Consider the following 18,804-nt stretch of genomic DNA (forward strand, 5'->3'; position numbering starts at 1 on the left):
TTTCAAAATTACTTTTCTGGTAATAAAATTTTTAAAAGAATTTAAAAAATAAAGTTAAAACTCTGTCTTTCCATCTCAGGGCAGTTTCTACTAACTCACTGTCTGTAGACCTGCTGATTGATTTGTCTTTTCAGAGCTGATTTTTTTTGGCCAACTCATGTTTACTTCTTTGTGACTTCTTACAAGTCAAGCAATTAGCTTAGCTTAAGAAAATTTGTCAACAAAAAGCTAAGTACTCTTAGAATATAACTTCAAGGACCACAGGCTTTAATTCAATATTGCCAGATCTAAAATAGTGCCTAGGTGTAAACTTAAAGTTTCTGCATTTTACTGTATGTAAATTATTCCCCTCAAGAAAAAATACTTCTATAAAATAGTGTCTGCCACAATAAATGTTAAATAAATTGGGTGACTGAATCCAGCCATCTGGGTCATCTCTAAGATAAATATGCCTAACTAGAGATATTGCATTTGTCAATTTCAACCCTAGTATGTACACCTAGTTCTTTTTGAATACTTAATGAGTTTTGTGATTATGGTAGAACAATATCCTAAGGATAGTAATCATGAATAATTATCCATATTGTATAAAATTTTTAAAAGTGACCTATTACATTGGTAGTGCTGAAATCTACAATTTGGGTTAATTTTCCTAAGTAAAAAAGGTAAGAGGATAAAAACGGTCCTATGTTTTTAAAAAATATTTATTTAAAAATAAGATTTCAAAAAATACAGTACTTAATACATTTTGAGAAGTAAAAATTCCATAATTTAAATTAAAAACAATCTGCAAAGAAAATAGAAATATTACGTGAAAAAAACTAAATCACTACAATAAATTAAAAACAACATTGTTCTTAAGTTAGATACATGGTTTGATTTTCATATTAAGAACCAGTGTCGACTTTTCATCTAAACAAATACATCTCAGCTACATGGTTCCTACTTGTCATTTTCACCCATTTTACTCACTCTTCTCAATCTATTCTTATGTCTCTCAACTACTATTTTCCTATTTACCATCAGCACTAGAAATGTTGGTGAAGATTTTCTTTAAATTCTCTTAGGGGAAAGACAAGGTAAAAATAACAGACAATGCAAGGAAAACAGCACTCAGATCTATACATATTATGCACTGAATAATAAAATGCCTGACAAATTTAAAAACAGGATTTTCTTATGCCACTTGTAACATACCACTATTAAAAGCATTTTAGGGATATAATACTAGACAGAACTTGGGGTTCACACATAATTTTAGGAGCCTCAAAAATAATACAGATTTTGGCTATTCATTAAACTTGCCAGTTAGATCATGCACAAAAAAACACTAATTCCAGGGACACAAAGTGAGCTCATACAGCATGATCCATGTGTGCTCTGTCCTTGCAAGAGCCCATCTTTGTCCTCCCGTGTTAGACTCGCAATTCACTTGTCGGAATATCTCTGATTCTGGTGGAAGTTTTTATTTTTGTATCATTTAGTTGCTTTATTCTTACATATATGAAAGTAGAATTTTTTTCTTTTATATGTTCATCTCTGGGAGACGGTGAATAGTGGTGAATTCTCTACTACTCAATAACTTGAAAAATTACTGCATTCAGCCACATGCATTTAAATCATGCATAAACAAGCCAAATTACTCAGAATCAATACAGTGGCAACACAATCTAGGGAATATTGTTGGCAGATTAGAGAGAGACAATGTTGCTTCATCTCCTTAGGCTTTCAAACAAATTTTGCTTTCACCTCTAATGATATGTTCATCTAGATTTCTACATATCGTTCAAATGATCTGAAGCCACATTTCACATAAATTTCAGACTTGATCCTTTTTTTCCATTCAGAATTGACTGCAAAACCATATATTGTATCTACATTCAAGGAGAGGTTGATTTTAGCTAACAATAATGCAAAATATTTTCAAATGTGATTGCTTTTCCAATACACACACTGTCACCTTCTTGCCAGAATGATTAACCATTTTAGCTGCAGTTGTAAGGACACTGAGTGTTTTGAGAGTTTTAAAGGCAAAAATTTGGAACCCAAATATACATAGCAGCATTACATTTGGATAATTACATTTCAAAGGTGTTTTAAATTACGAGTACACTTAAAGGGTGTTTTTCTTCATTTTTGTAAAATTAACTACTAAGCAAAATTAGTTTTAAAAATCTTACTCTAACTTTCTATGTAAAGTGAGTAACCATATCCAGACTTTTTTTTCATTAACTTCAATTTTCCGTTATCAGTTTTGCTTAAATCAAGGTACATATGCATTTCCTCTTGGGAAAGCATCTCTTTCTCTCTCTCTCTCTCTCTCTCTCTCTCTGTCTCTCTGTATCTCTCTCAATATATATCTACACACACATATGTACACATACGTATATTTAAAAGGTGTTATCTTTATTTGCAAAGTAGACAAATGGCAATATTATTCTTTAAAGCCACTAAAGATTACACACGCACACACACACACACACACACACGCTGAACTCTTGATTTGTAATGAGAATGAACCTTAACTCTTCATTTTAGTATTTTGTTTCAGTATTCACTAAAGTGCCCAATAAGCTATATAGTTCATTTATATAAATTAGAGTTCTTTTTTTATTCATTGTTGCAGAAATAAAACAACTTATGAAAAGTGCTTCAATTATCTTTTGTAATTTCACCCTATCAAATTACCTTTTAAAGTAGCCAAGCTATATTAAAATACAAAATTAAAATCCATACATGCCTACCTAAAAAAAAATCCAAATGAGAAACATTTAAAATCCATTAAAGTGCCACAGCAGCATGCAAAAATTAAGATCTGTTAATCAAACTGTTCTTAGTAACATTAAATTCTACTTTATAAACACACAACGATGTGCGAAGAAAACTCAGTTGACCAAAAAGAAAATTAACTCTTTGGTACAGGAATTAAAAATGTCACTCAATGCTAAAGTGAATAGCACCAGGATGTTTCATAGTTGTTGAGGTTGTAAAACACTAACTTCAGGCACCAGTAGGTTAAAAGATCATCTAATGCATACTGGCAAGAATATATAGCTTGCAATACACAGGTAAGCTTTCCCTTTAGTTAATAGCCTGCAAACAATTAAACCCTGTATTTAGTCAAACAGGCAGGCAAAGCCACAAAAAAGCCCACAACTTCTGTTAAGTTATTTTGTCCACATCTTTGTTTATATATAAAGCTATCAATACCAAAAAAACAGTGTTGAACTGTTATAAGAACGACATTACATGTTACAGATATTCAAAATACCAATAGAAATGGAGACCTTCGAGGTATCAAGAACTCCAAAATATCCCAAATGTTAAAGTGAAAGCTGCCCTTATATATTGTTTATTTTTCCTCTGGTGACAAAATTTTCTACACACTCAGTATCTTTTCTTTGCAATAAGAGATTTCCAGAAAAGGTGCCAGTTTTTTCAAACTTTGGTCAACCTATTCATTTCTCCTCTGCATTAAATAGCTGCATTTTCCACATTATTTTTAACACTTCAAGTTATCATACTCTACACAATTATAATATTTAAAACTAAAATATTTATAGAAGGCATCTGACCAACTGAAGAGAAACAGCAATATAAATTCCTTAAGTCAAATAATTCAAACTAAATGCTTATATGCACTAACAACTCTTCCAATAAAAATGGTATAAATAAGAGAAAAGGCTAAAACGATTACAGCAAAGAGATTTTCTGATGTCAGAAACTGGCTCCAGTCAACTCTGTTGCTGAAATGCTGATTATTCATGTACCATCTAGCCTTCTCTCCATCTTAGTAAGTTTTTGGATACTCACTACTCATTTTTACCTATTCTCTAGGGTGGACAAGGCAAAAAGAACATAATAATAGTAAAAAATATAATGATAACGGAAAATATCAGTAATATCAATGACTTTTTAAATACCATTGTTATTTTTGTTTCAAATTAGCAGGCAGTATTGCAACATCTGAAGAACTGACAAAGATGTAGTAAGTTTTGTCGTTAAAAATTGCACAATGATAATAAAAGAAGTCAGAAAAGTCACTTTCCTGAAGTTAAACCATCATCACCTCAAAAGTAGCAGAAATGCTAAATACTGATTAATATATAGAATTACAACATTGGTTCAAAATAGTTCAAGCAAGTTGGTTGTAATACTTTCTTACATTGTACTGTGGAATATTCTAGAATTCAACTGAGAATGACTAAATATAGAGCACAATGAAATTTGTGATTTATAGATAAATTCAGAGGATGATTTCTAGAATAAAAGTTAACAAACTTGGGCATTAAATAACACATTCATTAATTATACAGTTAATACTAGCAAGTAGAACACATTAAATGTACATGGCTTATTTGCTACACTTACCAATACTTATACTTTTTAAAGCAGTAGTACAGTTGTATGAAAATCTAATATTTTTATCTATTAGCAAACTATTCAATGTTTGTATGTGTGAATTTTATCAAATAAATTCTAGATATATCTGTATATTAGAGGTCATGTCAGAAACTTATTCAATAAAGTAACTATAGGTTAGTAAACTTGGTAAACTTGGGCTAAGTAATCTATTGATACAGGAAGCGCAAGAGAAGCAGAGACTAGAGAAAAGTCCAGAGAGAGACTAGCAGCTCTGTTAATTAATATTAATGGCATATTAAACCAGAGCTTGATACATTGTGATTTTATAGCAATACGTGTGAAAACACTCAAACTGCCCCATGATCTAACACACAGAAAATTGTGTGGCTATAATCTAAATCAGTTCACACTTCCTGGTTTGAAGTGTTGTCCTAACTTAAGTCTTCATGATTAGCATTCAGAATACATACACCCTTTGGAGTGAAACATATCACCAACTAGTTACTTGTATGGGAGTGACTTGAATGTCTAACAAAAGATAGTTATCGTTAGCCATCATACTTAGAGAAAAATGGCTCTATGTATTGGCAAAAATGCACTGATGTTAATTCTGGCAGATGTTTTAACTCAGCTGTTATACTGAACATTACGTATTATGTTCTCTATTTCATTATTAAAAATAAAGTATGCTTTTTTTCTGAAAAAGAGTTAATATGTTAACTACAATTTAAAACAGCTATTTCTAATGTTAAGCACAAATATTTTTAATACAACTCTGAAGCAAAATAGTATTTTTATTATAATGAAGCATCAGCTAACTTGATATTTTTAAACTATAAGTCTGGGTTACAAAGTACCAACTGCTCTATAACTGAATGCCTACTGCTTGAGGGGTCCTGAACTCAGTCCATTTTTGCCTACAATCTTAAGCCTACATGAAGCCCATAAACATTTTTGTTTGCAGAAAACAACAATGACAAATATGATTGTTAAGGAGGTGTAACTTACAGTATCTACGTAAAAACCTTTCATTTCCAGAAGGCCAACAAATGACTTTACTGATGTAAAAACATGCTTTAACATACATTTTGCTTAAAATCAAATAGAATGTTTATAAAGAAATACTTCAGTTCAAAATACATATTACATCAGTAATCTTACTGCTCACAATTATTTTCTAATGCCCAACACCTTTAGTTGTTTTCATAGTTATCCAGAATACATAATAAATTGGTTACTAAAACTATAGATATAACTCTGGGAAATGTAAAAAAAAGAACAAAGAAAAGAAAAGGAAAATTATACAAAGAATCATTAATCTCTTAGTTATTTTAAAGCAACAGAGCCAGTAAAAAAATCATTTCAAAACTGAGTAAAATAAACTAAATGTAGTTTTTTAGATATTCATTAAAACACAGTAAATGCTTGGTTGTCTTCGTAGCTACAATACATTCTATGTTTTGTAATAAATTGGTAATTTTAAAGTAACAGCTTTTCCAATTCTAAGGAATTACTCTGCCAAAATAAGGTTTAAAATAAAATACATAAAATGGCTTAGTTTATCCTAATCTGATATAAATTTGTGATTGATTGACAGCAAGAATGGGAATGTACACAAATGAAGCAAAGCAGTCAACACATTCTTATGAACTAGAAATAACATCATAAAAACATGTTCATTTTCATAAAATTTTACATTTTTGTACATACACTCCTCCTAAGTTTGTAGTTTTGATATGTTCAGAATGTGGCTATACTATTTACTTATGGGGCAGTAAATCTTTAGAGCCAGTATAATTACATCAATTAGCCAAAAGAGGGCGCAGAAAGAACACCAGTAGATACGCTTAGCAAACTGCCAGTTGGTTTTTCTCTAGTAGTCTAACAAGAATTAACAAAACCCACAGGAGGGTTAGGTACGCTAACTGGGGAATACTGAAAGTTACAGTATAAGTATATATACATATACTTTAATATACATTCTTATGTAAATATACTAATAGATAGCATTTCTGCCATTGAAATAAAATAAGTGTATGCTTTTCTAGTGTATTAGTTTGTAGTCTAATAATTTAGGGTAACTGAGTACAGAGGGATCAGGACCAGGAAAGGTAAAGAGGAAGAGGGAAAAGAATATGCCCTAGAAGTGGTAAATCTAGGAAAAATAAGAACACAAATCATCAGCGTGGAAAGAGACCCCGCCCAGTACCTTTCAGTGTACCTACTGCTATTACATGAAGTATAAACTAGCCACAAAGTTCTTTAGGGGATCTTCACTTGGCTCTGCTGTTTTCTCAAGGTCCTTATTTGAAAGGAATGTATACAATATAAGGCATTCAACTGATATCTACCTACATTATCTATATATTACTTCCTTATAGACAGTTCTGTCACCAGGCCAAATGTGGCCAAATTAGCTTGCACAAAATCCAAACCCATTTGCCTGACATGAACATTCTAATTTCGTGTTTCACTAAGCTTTATAAATATATTTCTTCTATTTAATTTACTACGTCTCTTTTCAGTACCAATAAATATGTTCGTCTGCCACTTCTGAGTTTGTAAGTAATAAAGTATTCTAATTAGAACATGAAAAACATGATATTAACATCTCTGAGAAGAACTTACTCTATTATTTCAGAATATGCTATAAGATATTTACAATTTCAGAAAGAACTAACCACAGTATAGCCAACTGGAAAACAATGGTAACCTTCTGCTTAATTATTTCCCAGGTATTGTTCCTTATTTTCAAAACTAGCTAAAAGGAAAATATTAGCATGGTTCATGAACAGTAGACTTTTTCAATCTTCTCTTCAAGGGAAATACTGTGAGTACATAAATTTCTTAAAAAGATATATGGGTTTTGCAGTATTCCAATGGAAAAAAATTAAAAGCTGAGTTTTTTTCAAAGCATACTAAATGTCTTTTCATACAAATGTTCTATGCCTTGCAAGAGAACATCACTATTAGTAATTTACATTTGTATAAGGCTAATGATAAAACACAGATCATTATATTTTCTTATTTTAGGGTCACTTCCGAACACTAGCTATTAGGAAAAGGTCTCTCAATGCAAATTATAGCCAGCCAATTAAAATTAAATTTTAATTTAGGGATTATAGGTACACAAAGTTAGTGACTTTTTTTAGTAGTAGCTTCCTATAAATAAAATTTCCATATGAGTTGGCCAATATCTATAAACCTTCAATGTGAAATTTTACATCTACTAGTACGTAAATAAAAGTAAAAAGTATACTCTTTTCAAAAGCACAATATTCCTCTTTATACTGTACATTATATATTATCTAGTTATACTAGCATTTTAAAAACATATGCATTCTAATATAACTGCACTAGAAAAGGTAATTGTGAAGTTATTGCAAATTCTCTCCCCTTTTTGCTCATTAAAATCTTAGGGTAAAATAGGAATACATGCCCACTGGTCAGGAGTTCTCCTGGGAGCAAATATTTTAATCACAATCAATAATTACAACAGTAATGGTGAAAACTGAAAAATTATTGTGAAAAAAATTTTAACATTTCATTTATAGTAAAGTAGGTAGTTGGTGTTTTACTTCAGTGGTACTTTTATGTTGGTTTTGGTGAAGAAAAAAGAAGAAAACACAAGCAAGCCACTCCTAGGAAACCAATGCCCGTTTTGTGTTGCTGTTGTTCACTCCTATGCTGCTGCATTTTTAAAAATGTTGCAGCACATTTAAAAGGAAAGGTTATTTTAAATTGGATTTGAAAAAGAAAATTTACCTATACTATAAGAAGGTGTATCAACTTCTGTAAAACCTGAATAAATTTAGATTTGGTTACTGTTTAAAAGTGAAAATTTTAAATAAACATCTGAAATTTACCATAAATTAGAATCTGTAACACTGTCAGTACTAAAATAAATTATGTACAATTATTTCATCCTAATCACTGCCTTTTGAGTTTAATAACAAAAGCATTTCAAGAAATCCCTGTGGAAAGCTAATTTGAAAGTAAACATGCTTTAAAACTTAAATATAGATCTTGTATTAGTCCCACAACAGGATCAAGATCACTATTAAAATAAAGCCTGGGGCACATTATGATGCCTAAGATTGGTGGGTGGATTTTAATTGACTTGAAGACTGTCATAGTTCTATTATCATAAAACCTGTAACGCATTTCCAGCATGGAGGACCCATCTGTGCCCACCATCCATCTGTTTAGACATGATTGGCAAAGTGGTAGGGAACTCGCAGTGGTTGCCTCTGCCTGAAAGGAATGAACCACAGGATCTTCCAACGAGTGCCAAAAACTTCTGAGAAGGTCTGCTGCCATGGCTTTCGGGGCCTCGATCTACAGAAGACAGCATTATTAGTGAAAGACAGCACTCCCATGGTGCACTTCAGTCAGCTAAAACAATACAGGTTGGCTGGGGATCCATTACTGGACTCTGATGAATTGTGTCCCAGCATCATAAATACAGCTTTTCTTTCATTATGGCATGCAGCTGAGTTTTAACTCTGGATAGCAGATATTGTATCTGTGTCGTCAATCAACCGAGCGCAACTTTTGAAGCAGAGGAAAATCTCAGGATTAACAGAATGTGTGTCAACAACACAGTAGCAAATCTCTTTTGATGTACTTTCAGGACAAATAATTGAACTTACTTTAGTTAGACAAGGCACAAGAATGATCAACATTTTAGTGTGAAACCTACCATGGCTGGAAAACCCCTACTGTAAGACCGCGGTAGGCTTGTCTAGCACAGGCCTCAGACAAGGCACCAAGAAAAAGCCATCATTATATTATCTTTCTATCATATGCACATATTTCTCAAATATATCCAGTTCTTTCCATTTTTAAATAATACTATACACTTCAGTTTTATACTTACATATCTTCACAACAGTTCGACATCTTTTCAATAGATGTTGTATCCTATTAAAAATAAAAAATTATATTCAGATGTAACAAAGTTATTAAGTCTTTATTCTGTTTCCATTCTATCATGTTTTTAATCTTATTCCGAAAATATTCTAAAGATTTAAACAGTTTATATATGAGTATTATGAATTTTAAATTATCTTTCATACATGGCTGGAATCCCCTTGGAAAAACAAAATCGACATTATATTATGCAAAAAAAACCCTATTCAAATACAAAAAGCTCACAAAAATTATGAGAGTATCACTTCATTAAAATATAACCTTTTATTACACTTGCTTCCTTGACAATTCCTTTGAAAGTCTACAATCTACTTTCAATTTAACTGTCAGTGAATACGCATTAAAAAATAAATACTAAAATGACATACGAAAGAAACTAATGAACAGAAAACTGCCTAAGAGTCAGGGTGCTACTGGTTCTAGGTTTCTGTAAACAACAACAAAACTCAACAAGGCTACCTATGAATTTGCCATATTACAACATCTATTATTCTGAAAACTAAACTGACCAGCGTTCTTTCTTAGCAGAAAAATAACTTTTTTCATAATACAATTCCATAATTGTATGCTTTCTGTAAGGCTCTAACACAAATATGTAAAAAAAAATTTCAACAAACAGAAGACTGCTTCCAGAAATGCTGGTTTAATTTGTGTTATCAGAAGACTTATCATTAGACTGGCAAATTGTTATAAGCAATAGCCAAATAATCAAAACACAAATTACACAATCTTATTTTTAGATATTTATTTGTATTTTAAATATATTTTTAAACAGTGCAAAAGAGTACATTCATTCAAATACACCAAAAGCTGGAGAAGTTTTCCTCTTTTTATCCCTTACTTTACCTGAACACTTTGTTTACACATAGGTGGACTTATTAAGCAGTACTATTCATGCAAACTCTTGCAGCTACAAGTAAAATCTCAAGAACTTATTTGGCTGTAAAACTTTTCCAATGATGCTAATAAACAGCACCTTCACTCAAAAACAATTCTTTAGAGGTGTTAATAGCTCATAATATTAAATTATCGTTATGAATAGTTGCATAACTACAGTTTGCCTATATAAGAGAAAATCAGAGAAAATGGATCTATTTTTAAGATAACTAATAACCAATAACAGAGTTTCATTTACACATTTTCCAGGAATTTTTAAAAGGTTATAGATTAGCTACATATTCTATATTCATTAGTTTTCCTATCAAGCTTTGTACTTAATGGTATCCAGTGACAACTCTATTAATAATTAACCTTTCTCTGCTCCGTTGTAATTTCCTCAAAATGTCTTACTTTATGAAAACACAGTCTACAAACATATGAGAACACTGATTAGGGTCTTAGAGGAAATTTGGGCTTCAGGTTCCACATCTGTAAAGGAAGTAAGTGAAGTCATTTTAATGGTTTCTTAGAGTTTTGATAGTAACACGTTGTTCCAAAGCAATTAAAACAACTTATGCAAAAGTACAAAGAAAAAGATGAGATAGAAGTCAAAGAGACAGATGAAATAGAATAGCTATTAGGAAAGGCATATGAATGGCCTAAGATCACAGATGTGGACAACACTTAAAAACTATAAACTATTCCATGGTACATAAGGCAAATCCAAGGTCAGACTACTCTCACCAGCCAAGATTAAGGGCAATTTTTACTATGCAGAAATTACAACTTGTTTATAATCCTGAAGGATTTATTTGTGGCATTAAAAAAATCAACTTTAAAGATTTCAGATTTAGATTTCATACAGAAAAAGCTCTTATTTTCAAGTGTTTTTGATACCTTTCTTGAATCTGTTTTGGGAAATAACTAGAATACTATCTATTAAATCATCATAAGCATGGTTATTCTTTCAAACAATGTGAAGTTTACCATTACTTTATGAGTAGGATTTGTGAGGCTGGCCAAAATAGGCTATTTTTTTCCTCTAGAAATGGCAAATGCTCATCTCTCTGTAACTCTGCTATCCAGAATACTGTTATAAGTACAATTTGTATTTTAGCAACCAAACATGTCATCAAGTTTTTGCACTGGTGCTTACATGTAACATACCCAGAGCAATACAAATTAGGTTATCACATTCACTAGCAGGACAGAAACAGCAAACTAGAAGAGGACAGGGGTTACTACTATGAAGAATACGAAAAACCACAAGTTATCCTCAAGTGTCAAATTAAGTTTAATATATTTTTGGCATTAAAAAAAACACTAAAATAATTAAAATATTTTGGTGCAAATAACTTCATTCAATATTAAAGACTCAACACAGTTAGTGTTCATCATGAAAGGACCAGTAAGATAGCTATTATCCTCAAGGAGTTTAAATACAAAATATAAGTTCTTAGTTATATGTAAAACTCAGCTATCCAGAGAAATTCATTTGTCCAGGAATGATAACAAACAAGTTTTTACTATGTGTTGTCTGTGAGAACACTTTGATTTATAAATATTTACACCTTGATTACAGTATAACGATCAAAATATCTAAGACTTTCCTCAGTCTACACGACCAAGAGATACATGAGAATGATTTACTATTTTAAAAACTGGATGTTCTTTAAAATAATGAACTAGAAACAGCAAGACAAACAGAAATACAGGCCCTACCTATTTTATCTAATATTTTATCTTCTGATGGGTGATCTTATATAAGAAATTATTTTTCAGGTCTAGTCTAAAAAATTACGTTGACTATTAAAACTGTATCCTAAGTAGTAAAATTATACCTGGAATGGGGGTGAAGGTTCCTAAGAGAAAAGGAGAAAGAGGTATCTCTTGGCTTGATGTTAGGAAAATGAGAGGTTGCAGGGAGGTGGGATAAAGAGCAAGAATTTATCACCAGAGGTTTCCTGGTTAACAGACCTGAGAACCCAGTCCTCTTGGCATAGAGCGCTTGATGATACAATCCATCCAACTAACTCATCCTGTTTTGAGTTCATTCTCACCAAGCAACACTTTGCCACATATGTTGTCATACAGGAGAAAGAATGTGCTGAAGAGTCCTTTGGCACACCTGACAATCGCACATAAAGGAATAAACAATCTGTTATATGACTATCTCTTTTGAGTCTGGAAGTAAGAGCCACTGCCTCTGGACCTGTTTAACCCTGCAAAACAATTTCAAAATGGAGTTTCTAGACCTGCCAAACGGCAGACCTGAGGAAAGTAAGAAAATTCTTTTCATTAGACTCCTTGAAGACAGTTCAATCTAACCTCAATTATCCCCTGCATTCTTTATTATTATAGGTCTTGTTGATGCTTCCAAGTCTGCTACACATAGTTACCTAATGACTCTATGGTGATGTAATGTAGAGTTTAAAACACTGTTCTATACACAAAATCAACTCAAAATGGATCAAAAACTTCAATGTAAGACCTGATCCTGTGAAACTACTGGAAGAAAACACAGAGGAAATGCTTTATGACATTGCCTGGATAAGGATTTTTTAGGTAAGACATAAAAAACAAAGGCAACAAAAACAAAAATAGACAAATGAGATTACATCAAACAAAAAAGCTCTGCATAGCAAAGGAAACAACACAGTGAATGGCTGGGTGCGGTGGCTCACGCCTGTAATTACAGGACTTTGGGAGGCCAAGGCAGGTGGATTGCTTGAGGCCAGGAGTTCAAGACCAGCGCAGCCAATATAGTGAGAGCCTGTCTCTACAAAAAACAAAACAAAACAAAAACCTTTAAAAAATTAGCAAGCATGGCATGGTGGCATGTGCCTGTAGTCCTCGCTACTTGGGAGACTTAGGTGGGAGGTTTGCTTGAGCCCAGAAGTTCAAGGCTGCAGTGAGCTATGATCATGCCACTGCACTCCAGCTTAGGTGATAGAGCGAAATCCCGTCTCTTAAAAAAAAAATACATTGAAGAAACAACCTAAAGAATGGAAGAAAATCTCTGCAACTATACATCTGACAAGGGGTTAATACCCAGAATACATAAGGAACACAAACAACTCAACAGAAAAAAAAAAAAGAGAAAAGAAAAAAAATCTGATTCTAAAATAGAGAAAAGATTATACAAATGACCAACAGGTATATGAAGAAATGTTCAACACCGCTAGTCATCAGAGAAATGTAAATCAAAAACCACAATGGGAAATCATGTCATCCCAATCAGAATTATCCCAGGGTATTATCAAAAATACAAAAGGTAAATGTTGGCAAGGATGTGGAGAAAAGGGAACCCTTACACAGTCTGGGGAAGAACCTTTACTCTTGTTGGGGAAAATGTAAATCCATACAGTCATTATAAAAAACAGTATGGAGGCACCTCAAAAAGTTAAAAACAAAACTACTGTATGATCCAGCAATCACAGCACTGGGTACACAGTCAGCCCTCCATATTTGTGGGTTCTGTAGCTGTGATTCAATCAACCATGGATCGAAAATATTTTAAGAAAAACTATTTAAAAAAATAAAAAATAATACAAATAAAAATAATATAGTTTAACAACTATTTACATAGTATTTACATTGTATTGGGTATTATAAATAATCTAGAGATGATTTATAGTATAAGGGAAGATGTCCATAAGTTATATTCAAATACTACACCATTTTACATAAGGAACAGGAGCCTCAATGGATTCCAATATCCCTGTGCAGTCCAGAAATCAATCCCCCATGGAGAGTGAGGGACAACTCTATATTCAAAGGAATAAAATCAGTATGTCAGACTCCCATGTTTATTGCAGCACTCTTCATAATAGCCAAGACATGGAATCAACCTGCGTCTAACAGCAGATGAATGAAGTAAATATGGTATATATACACAATGGAATACTAATCGGCCAAAAAAAGAATGAAGTATGATCATTTGCGATCGCATGGATAAATGAAATAAGCCAGTTAAAGACAAATACTGACTCTTCTCACTCACATGCAGAATCTTGAGAAAGTTGATCTCACAGAAGTATGAATAGAACAGTAGTCAGCAGAGACTGGGGAGGGTAGAAAGAAGTGAAGGATGGGGAAGAGGATGGTCAATCGGTACAAAGTTACAATTAGAAAGGAGTAATAAATTGTGGTGTTCTATTGCACAGCACTGTGATTACAGTCAACAAGAAGGTACTGTATATCTCAAATAGCTTGAAGAGAGGATTTCGGATGTTCTCACCACAAATAAATGATAAATGTTTGAGGTGATGGATAAGTTAATTACTGATTTGATCATTACATTATGTATACAAATACTGAAACATCACATTGTACCCCATAAATACGTACAATTATTATACATCAATTAAAAATTAAAAAATTAAAAACACTACTCAGGCAAGTTTTTCACAATTAGAGATTTGCCTGCTTTATCTATTACTAATTTATATTAATTCTAAGAAAGACTTTCATTTCACTTCTTAGCACCTCTGATTAGTATATGAACAGTAGCTCATTTAACTTTAAATTTTTCCATAGCACTTAGCAGCACATATTGTACAAAATGGTCAACTTAATATAAATTTGCAGCACTAAACTAATTGGACATGAACAGAAATAGCATGATTCCTTCTTTTTAGTTTTGTTTTCAATCAAAAGAGGGAAACGTCCTGTTAATCTTAGCTCTGTCTTCCTTTTAAGTCAGAACTACTTTCCTCATTTGAAATGAATGGTTCTTTAAGCACCCATTTCCAACAAAAGACCAGCTATGTCTTTTATCAGGGATCTGAAGTTCACATAAACATCGAATCAATCATAGAACACAAGTGAGAAGGCAAAAGATCTTATATTTATAGACACTGGAAATCTCTTTCCAAAATAATCCTCACACTTCTCTTAATCTTAAACACCACTTTCTGACTGTATAACCTAAAGAAAATTGCTAAAACTCTACACCTCCATTTCCAAATAATAACGCTTACCTCATAGGTTTTTGTGGGGATTAAATGAGTTATTATGTCAAAACCCCTTATAACTCCTCAATAAATGGCAGTCTTAAGATTTTAGTGATACTGCCTACTACCTACTTTTTGAGAGGGCTTGGAAAGAAATACCTCAATTACCTCAAAATGTAACTTCTCAATATTATCTTTAAACAAACACACAAGTGGTTTTATAATGAAAAATAAAATAATAGGGACTACAAGAGACTACACATATAAAATCCTATGCCAAGAGCTTATAATCCAGTTGAAAAAGCAAGTCCTAAATACGTAAACCATGATTCATTCATTCATTTATCCATCTATCAAAAATTTACTAAGTATCTATTATGACACAGTCCTTAGCATCATGGAACTTACAATCTAGTAAAAGGAGTCAAGTATACAAGAAATAATTATATAGTAACATAGAGAGGAGGCCAGCAAGGATGATTATATACAATAATGTTTTGTATAAATAAGTCTCGCACTAATTAGAATATTTGGAACAGCTGAAAAACTATGTTTATAATCAAAACTCAAATTTAACTACTCTTACACTTTTAACACCAAAATTATACTTTGATAAGATTTTTGGTTATTAGTAGAAATAAGATGGGCATTTAATATGCCCCTTTGGCTGAAATTCAGGGAATAATAATATATCAATAAAATGTACATAAATTATTGTGCCAAAATACCATAAGCAAACCATAAATATAAGATTCACTGCTTTCTGCAGTCCTATGTTTTAATGTCAGATTAAATATTTGTGTGGATTCAGATCATGAAATAATAAAATAAATATCTAGGAAAAATTGTTAGTAAAAGGAAAACCCATAAATGCTTAGTTTCCTTACCAGCATTTTTTAAGCATCTATTTAATCACTCAAGCAATTAGTAGTGATTTAAGAACATATAAATAAATTATAGAAAAAGATTTGTTTTTAATTAGTTTTATCAAAAATACTTCCAAGCAGTTTATTACACTGAGCAAAGAGAAATTATGCAATATAAATATGCTTTTACATAGGAACATACGTATGCTAAAGAGTAGTCCAATTCCACACAGCACAATTATCAAAATAATTTTGATAATTCTTTTTTAAAAAGTATTTCATGTAAGTATGAAATGTAACTTGGTATTTAAACAAATGCCCTTGGAAAGGGGGAACCTAGTTTTTTATAAATTTATCATATACAAAATTCTAAAAAATATTATACCCAATTTTACTATATGACATTAAAAGCACATTTAAAAAGGACACTTTAAATTTTAATTAACTTTCTAGGTTTTAAAAAAGCTATAAATTCTTTCATATAATATTACAATTGGACATACTATATTAGAAATACATTTACTTTATTTTTATCAAGCAAAAATTCAGAGGAAAACAAAAATGCTATACAGAGCTCCCTTTATAGAAGTGTATGTGAGCTGGGGTCAGCATAATTAGCAGTGATGTTCATGTGTCTGCAATGCTGACCTGGAGTTGAGCACACCAAACATAATTGTTATAAAGAGTGTACTGAATGCTATTAATTCAAAATAATTTGGCAGAATACTAGGCAAAATTTAACTATAGGAATTAATAATTTCAGGAATACATTTCTGTGTATAGATTAAAAGGCAAGTAAATCAACTGATTAGTAAAATGATGTTTAGTAGTCTCCTTTAAACTGATTTAACATTTTGAACATAAGATATGTTTCATTGAGTAAGGTAACCAAGTTAAAATTGTCACCCCTGCATTTATGATTTCTCCTGTATTTATTTAAGTAAACATTAACTTGGTGAGTTAAATATGAGCCAGTATTTATGGGGGGAAATATTTTCTTCTTAATTTGAAAAGCTTTGATTTAAGCTATCTTCAGCAATTCAAATAGAGTCCAACAATAGTACTTGTGAAACCAAATGCAAAAATCACTATTTTTTTGTTTGAGAATTTAGTCTTTTACAAAATTGCAACTAAATACATCTGTCTCACCCTACCCCCAACCTCACCACAACTGAGAAAATCTCCAGAGACATCATCAAAAGCTTACACTATTATATAAACTCCACAGAGCCCAGAAAACAAAAATGCTTATATATAAAATTTAGATAAACTGCCAGAGCAGTGTCATGGTACACAATAGCTCACTGTCAGAACCTCACCAGAATGTACTGTACCAGCTGTTAACAGCACTTCTTGATTAACTCTCTCCAAGCCCAGTGACTGAAAACATGACGAATACAATCGCCCAGCACTATGAGTATTGGTGCTCATCAGAATGGACATTATTCTTGGCTATGTGGGAACTACTGCTCAATAATTCAGATAACATCAATTACATTAATAACATCACTATCCATTTCATTCAGAAACAGCAAAAAATAAAATAAAAGGCTAAACAGTCTGAAGTCTAAAAAATAATTTGACTAACCTGTTTCCCTTAATAAAAAATGCCTCGAAGTAGACTGACTTGAAAACATTTTTATTTCAATATAAATTGTAGTAAAAATGCACAAACATGTATGTTTAAATCCTGTTTAAAATTAAATCGAAAAATAATCACAGGTAATCCTTTTGAATTGGGCTTCAGATTAGTCTATTTAACAGAAACATCTGGTTGTGCTGAAATCTTAGTTAACCTTGAAAATGAGATTAGAAATCCACTATTTTTAAGTTAAAGTAATTTCTAATTATTTTATCTGGGTCACAGATAATCTACTCTTGCTACGTCTAAAATGACATCAGATTATCACTGCTATGATTATCCTGTTACCTTCCACTATCAATAGGAAGATGAAATTTTTCTTCCTATACATGAGATAAATGATTTATTTATTCCAAGTAAAAATGAATAATGGTAAAAAATTACTGAAAACTGGTATGCTGCTTCCCTGAAACCTCAAGCTAAATCCCAAAGAGACAGCACTTATTTTGCTTGTTTGATGTCTAGTAGGTCTATATTCAAGCTATGCAATAAAATAGTTTACATAATGAAATGATATCCATATCAGTAGTTTCCCAAAATGCCTCTAGGATCTTTAGGGTGCAACAGTAGGCGAAAAAGGAAGACTGCAACGGAAGGATTAAATTTACTGTGATTCTTTCTCCCACTTCTTTCTTATGCCACCTGACAAATTCATCACTTAACACTGTAAAGAGAGATCCATGGATTCAAATTATGACAAAAACATGTCCAGAGGTAAAATTTCTTGTAATCTTAATTTTATCACAAAACAGCAAACTTATTTTATAAAGCATCATCTATATTTTAACTTAATTAAAATATTAAATAGTATTTAAGTGCTAATAATTCATTCGATTTAAAATTAAACACTGAATGCATTAGACTTTTAAATAATCAAGCCTCAAAGAATCTTAAATCAATGTGAGGAAGAGTATATTCTGGAAACCCTTTTTAGTTTCTTTTTTAAACCCAAAAACAGTAATGCTTGAGGTTCACTATGAAATCCCAGCTACAGAGATTTAAAAATTTATTGTAATTCTAAAAAGTACTTGTATTCAAGAGAAAGTAAAGTGACTAAAGGTTAGGATAACAAACAGAATATATCCTCACTCTTGCTTTCTCTTTCTTAATAATTCTTTTTTAATTGTTTCACAGAGGTATAACTGCTATAGATATCATCACTGTC

At 31.7% G+C, this 18,804-nt stretch overlaps 1 protein-coding gene across 10 annotated transcripts in view; it reads right to left on the reverse strand.

The window, feature by feature from the left end:
• Positions 1-689: 689 nt before the first annotated feature.
• The window catches only part of ZDHHC21 (zinc finger DHHC-type containing 21), a 78,525-nt gene continuing 60,410 nt past the window's right edge, over positions 690-18,804 (reverse strand). For 8 of the 10 annotated variants that reach the window (XM_030816046.1, XM_030815990.1, XM_030815669.1 and 5 more), the window contains 2 exons: positions 9,245-9,288; positions 690-8,703 (listed from right to left, as the gene is read on the reverse strand). In XM_030816046.1, the coding sequence (XP_030671906.1) occupies positions 8,571-8,703; positions 9,245-9,288 (177 nt within the window). In that variant the 3' untranslated portion in view covers positions 690-8,570. Of the gene's footprint in view, positions 8,704-9,244; positions 9,289-11,607; positions 12,305-18,804 lie in introns of those variants that run through there. The other 2 variants (XR_004031024.1, XM_030816187.1) reach the window with 2 other exon arrangements.

The sequence above is a fragment of the Nomascus leucogenys genome, chromosome 1a (assembly GCF_006542625.1).
Source record: "Nomascus leucogenys isolate Asia chromosome 1a, Asia_NLE_v1, whole genome shotgun sequence".
NCBI classification, from domain to species: domain Eukaryota; kingdom Metazoa; phylum Chordata; class Mammalia; order Primates; family Hylobatidae; genus Nomascus; species Nomascus leucogenys.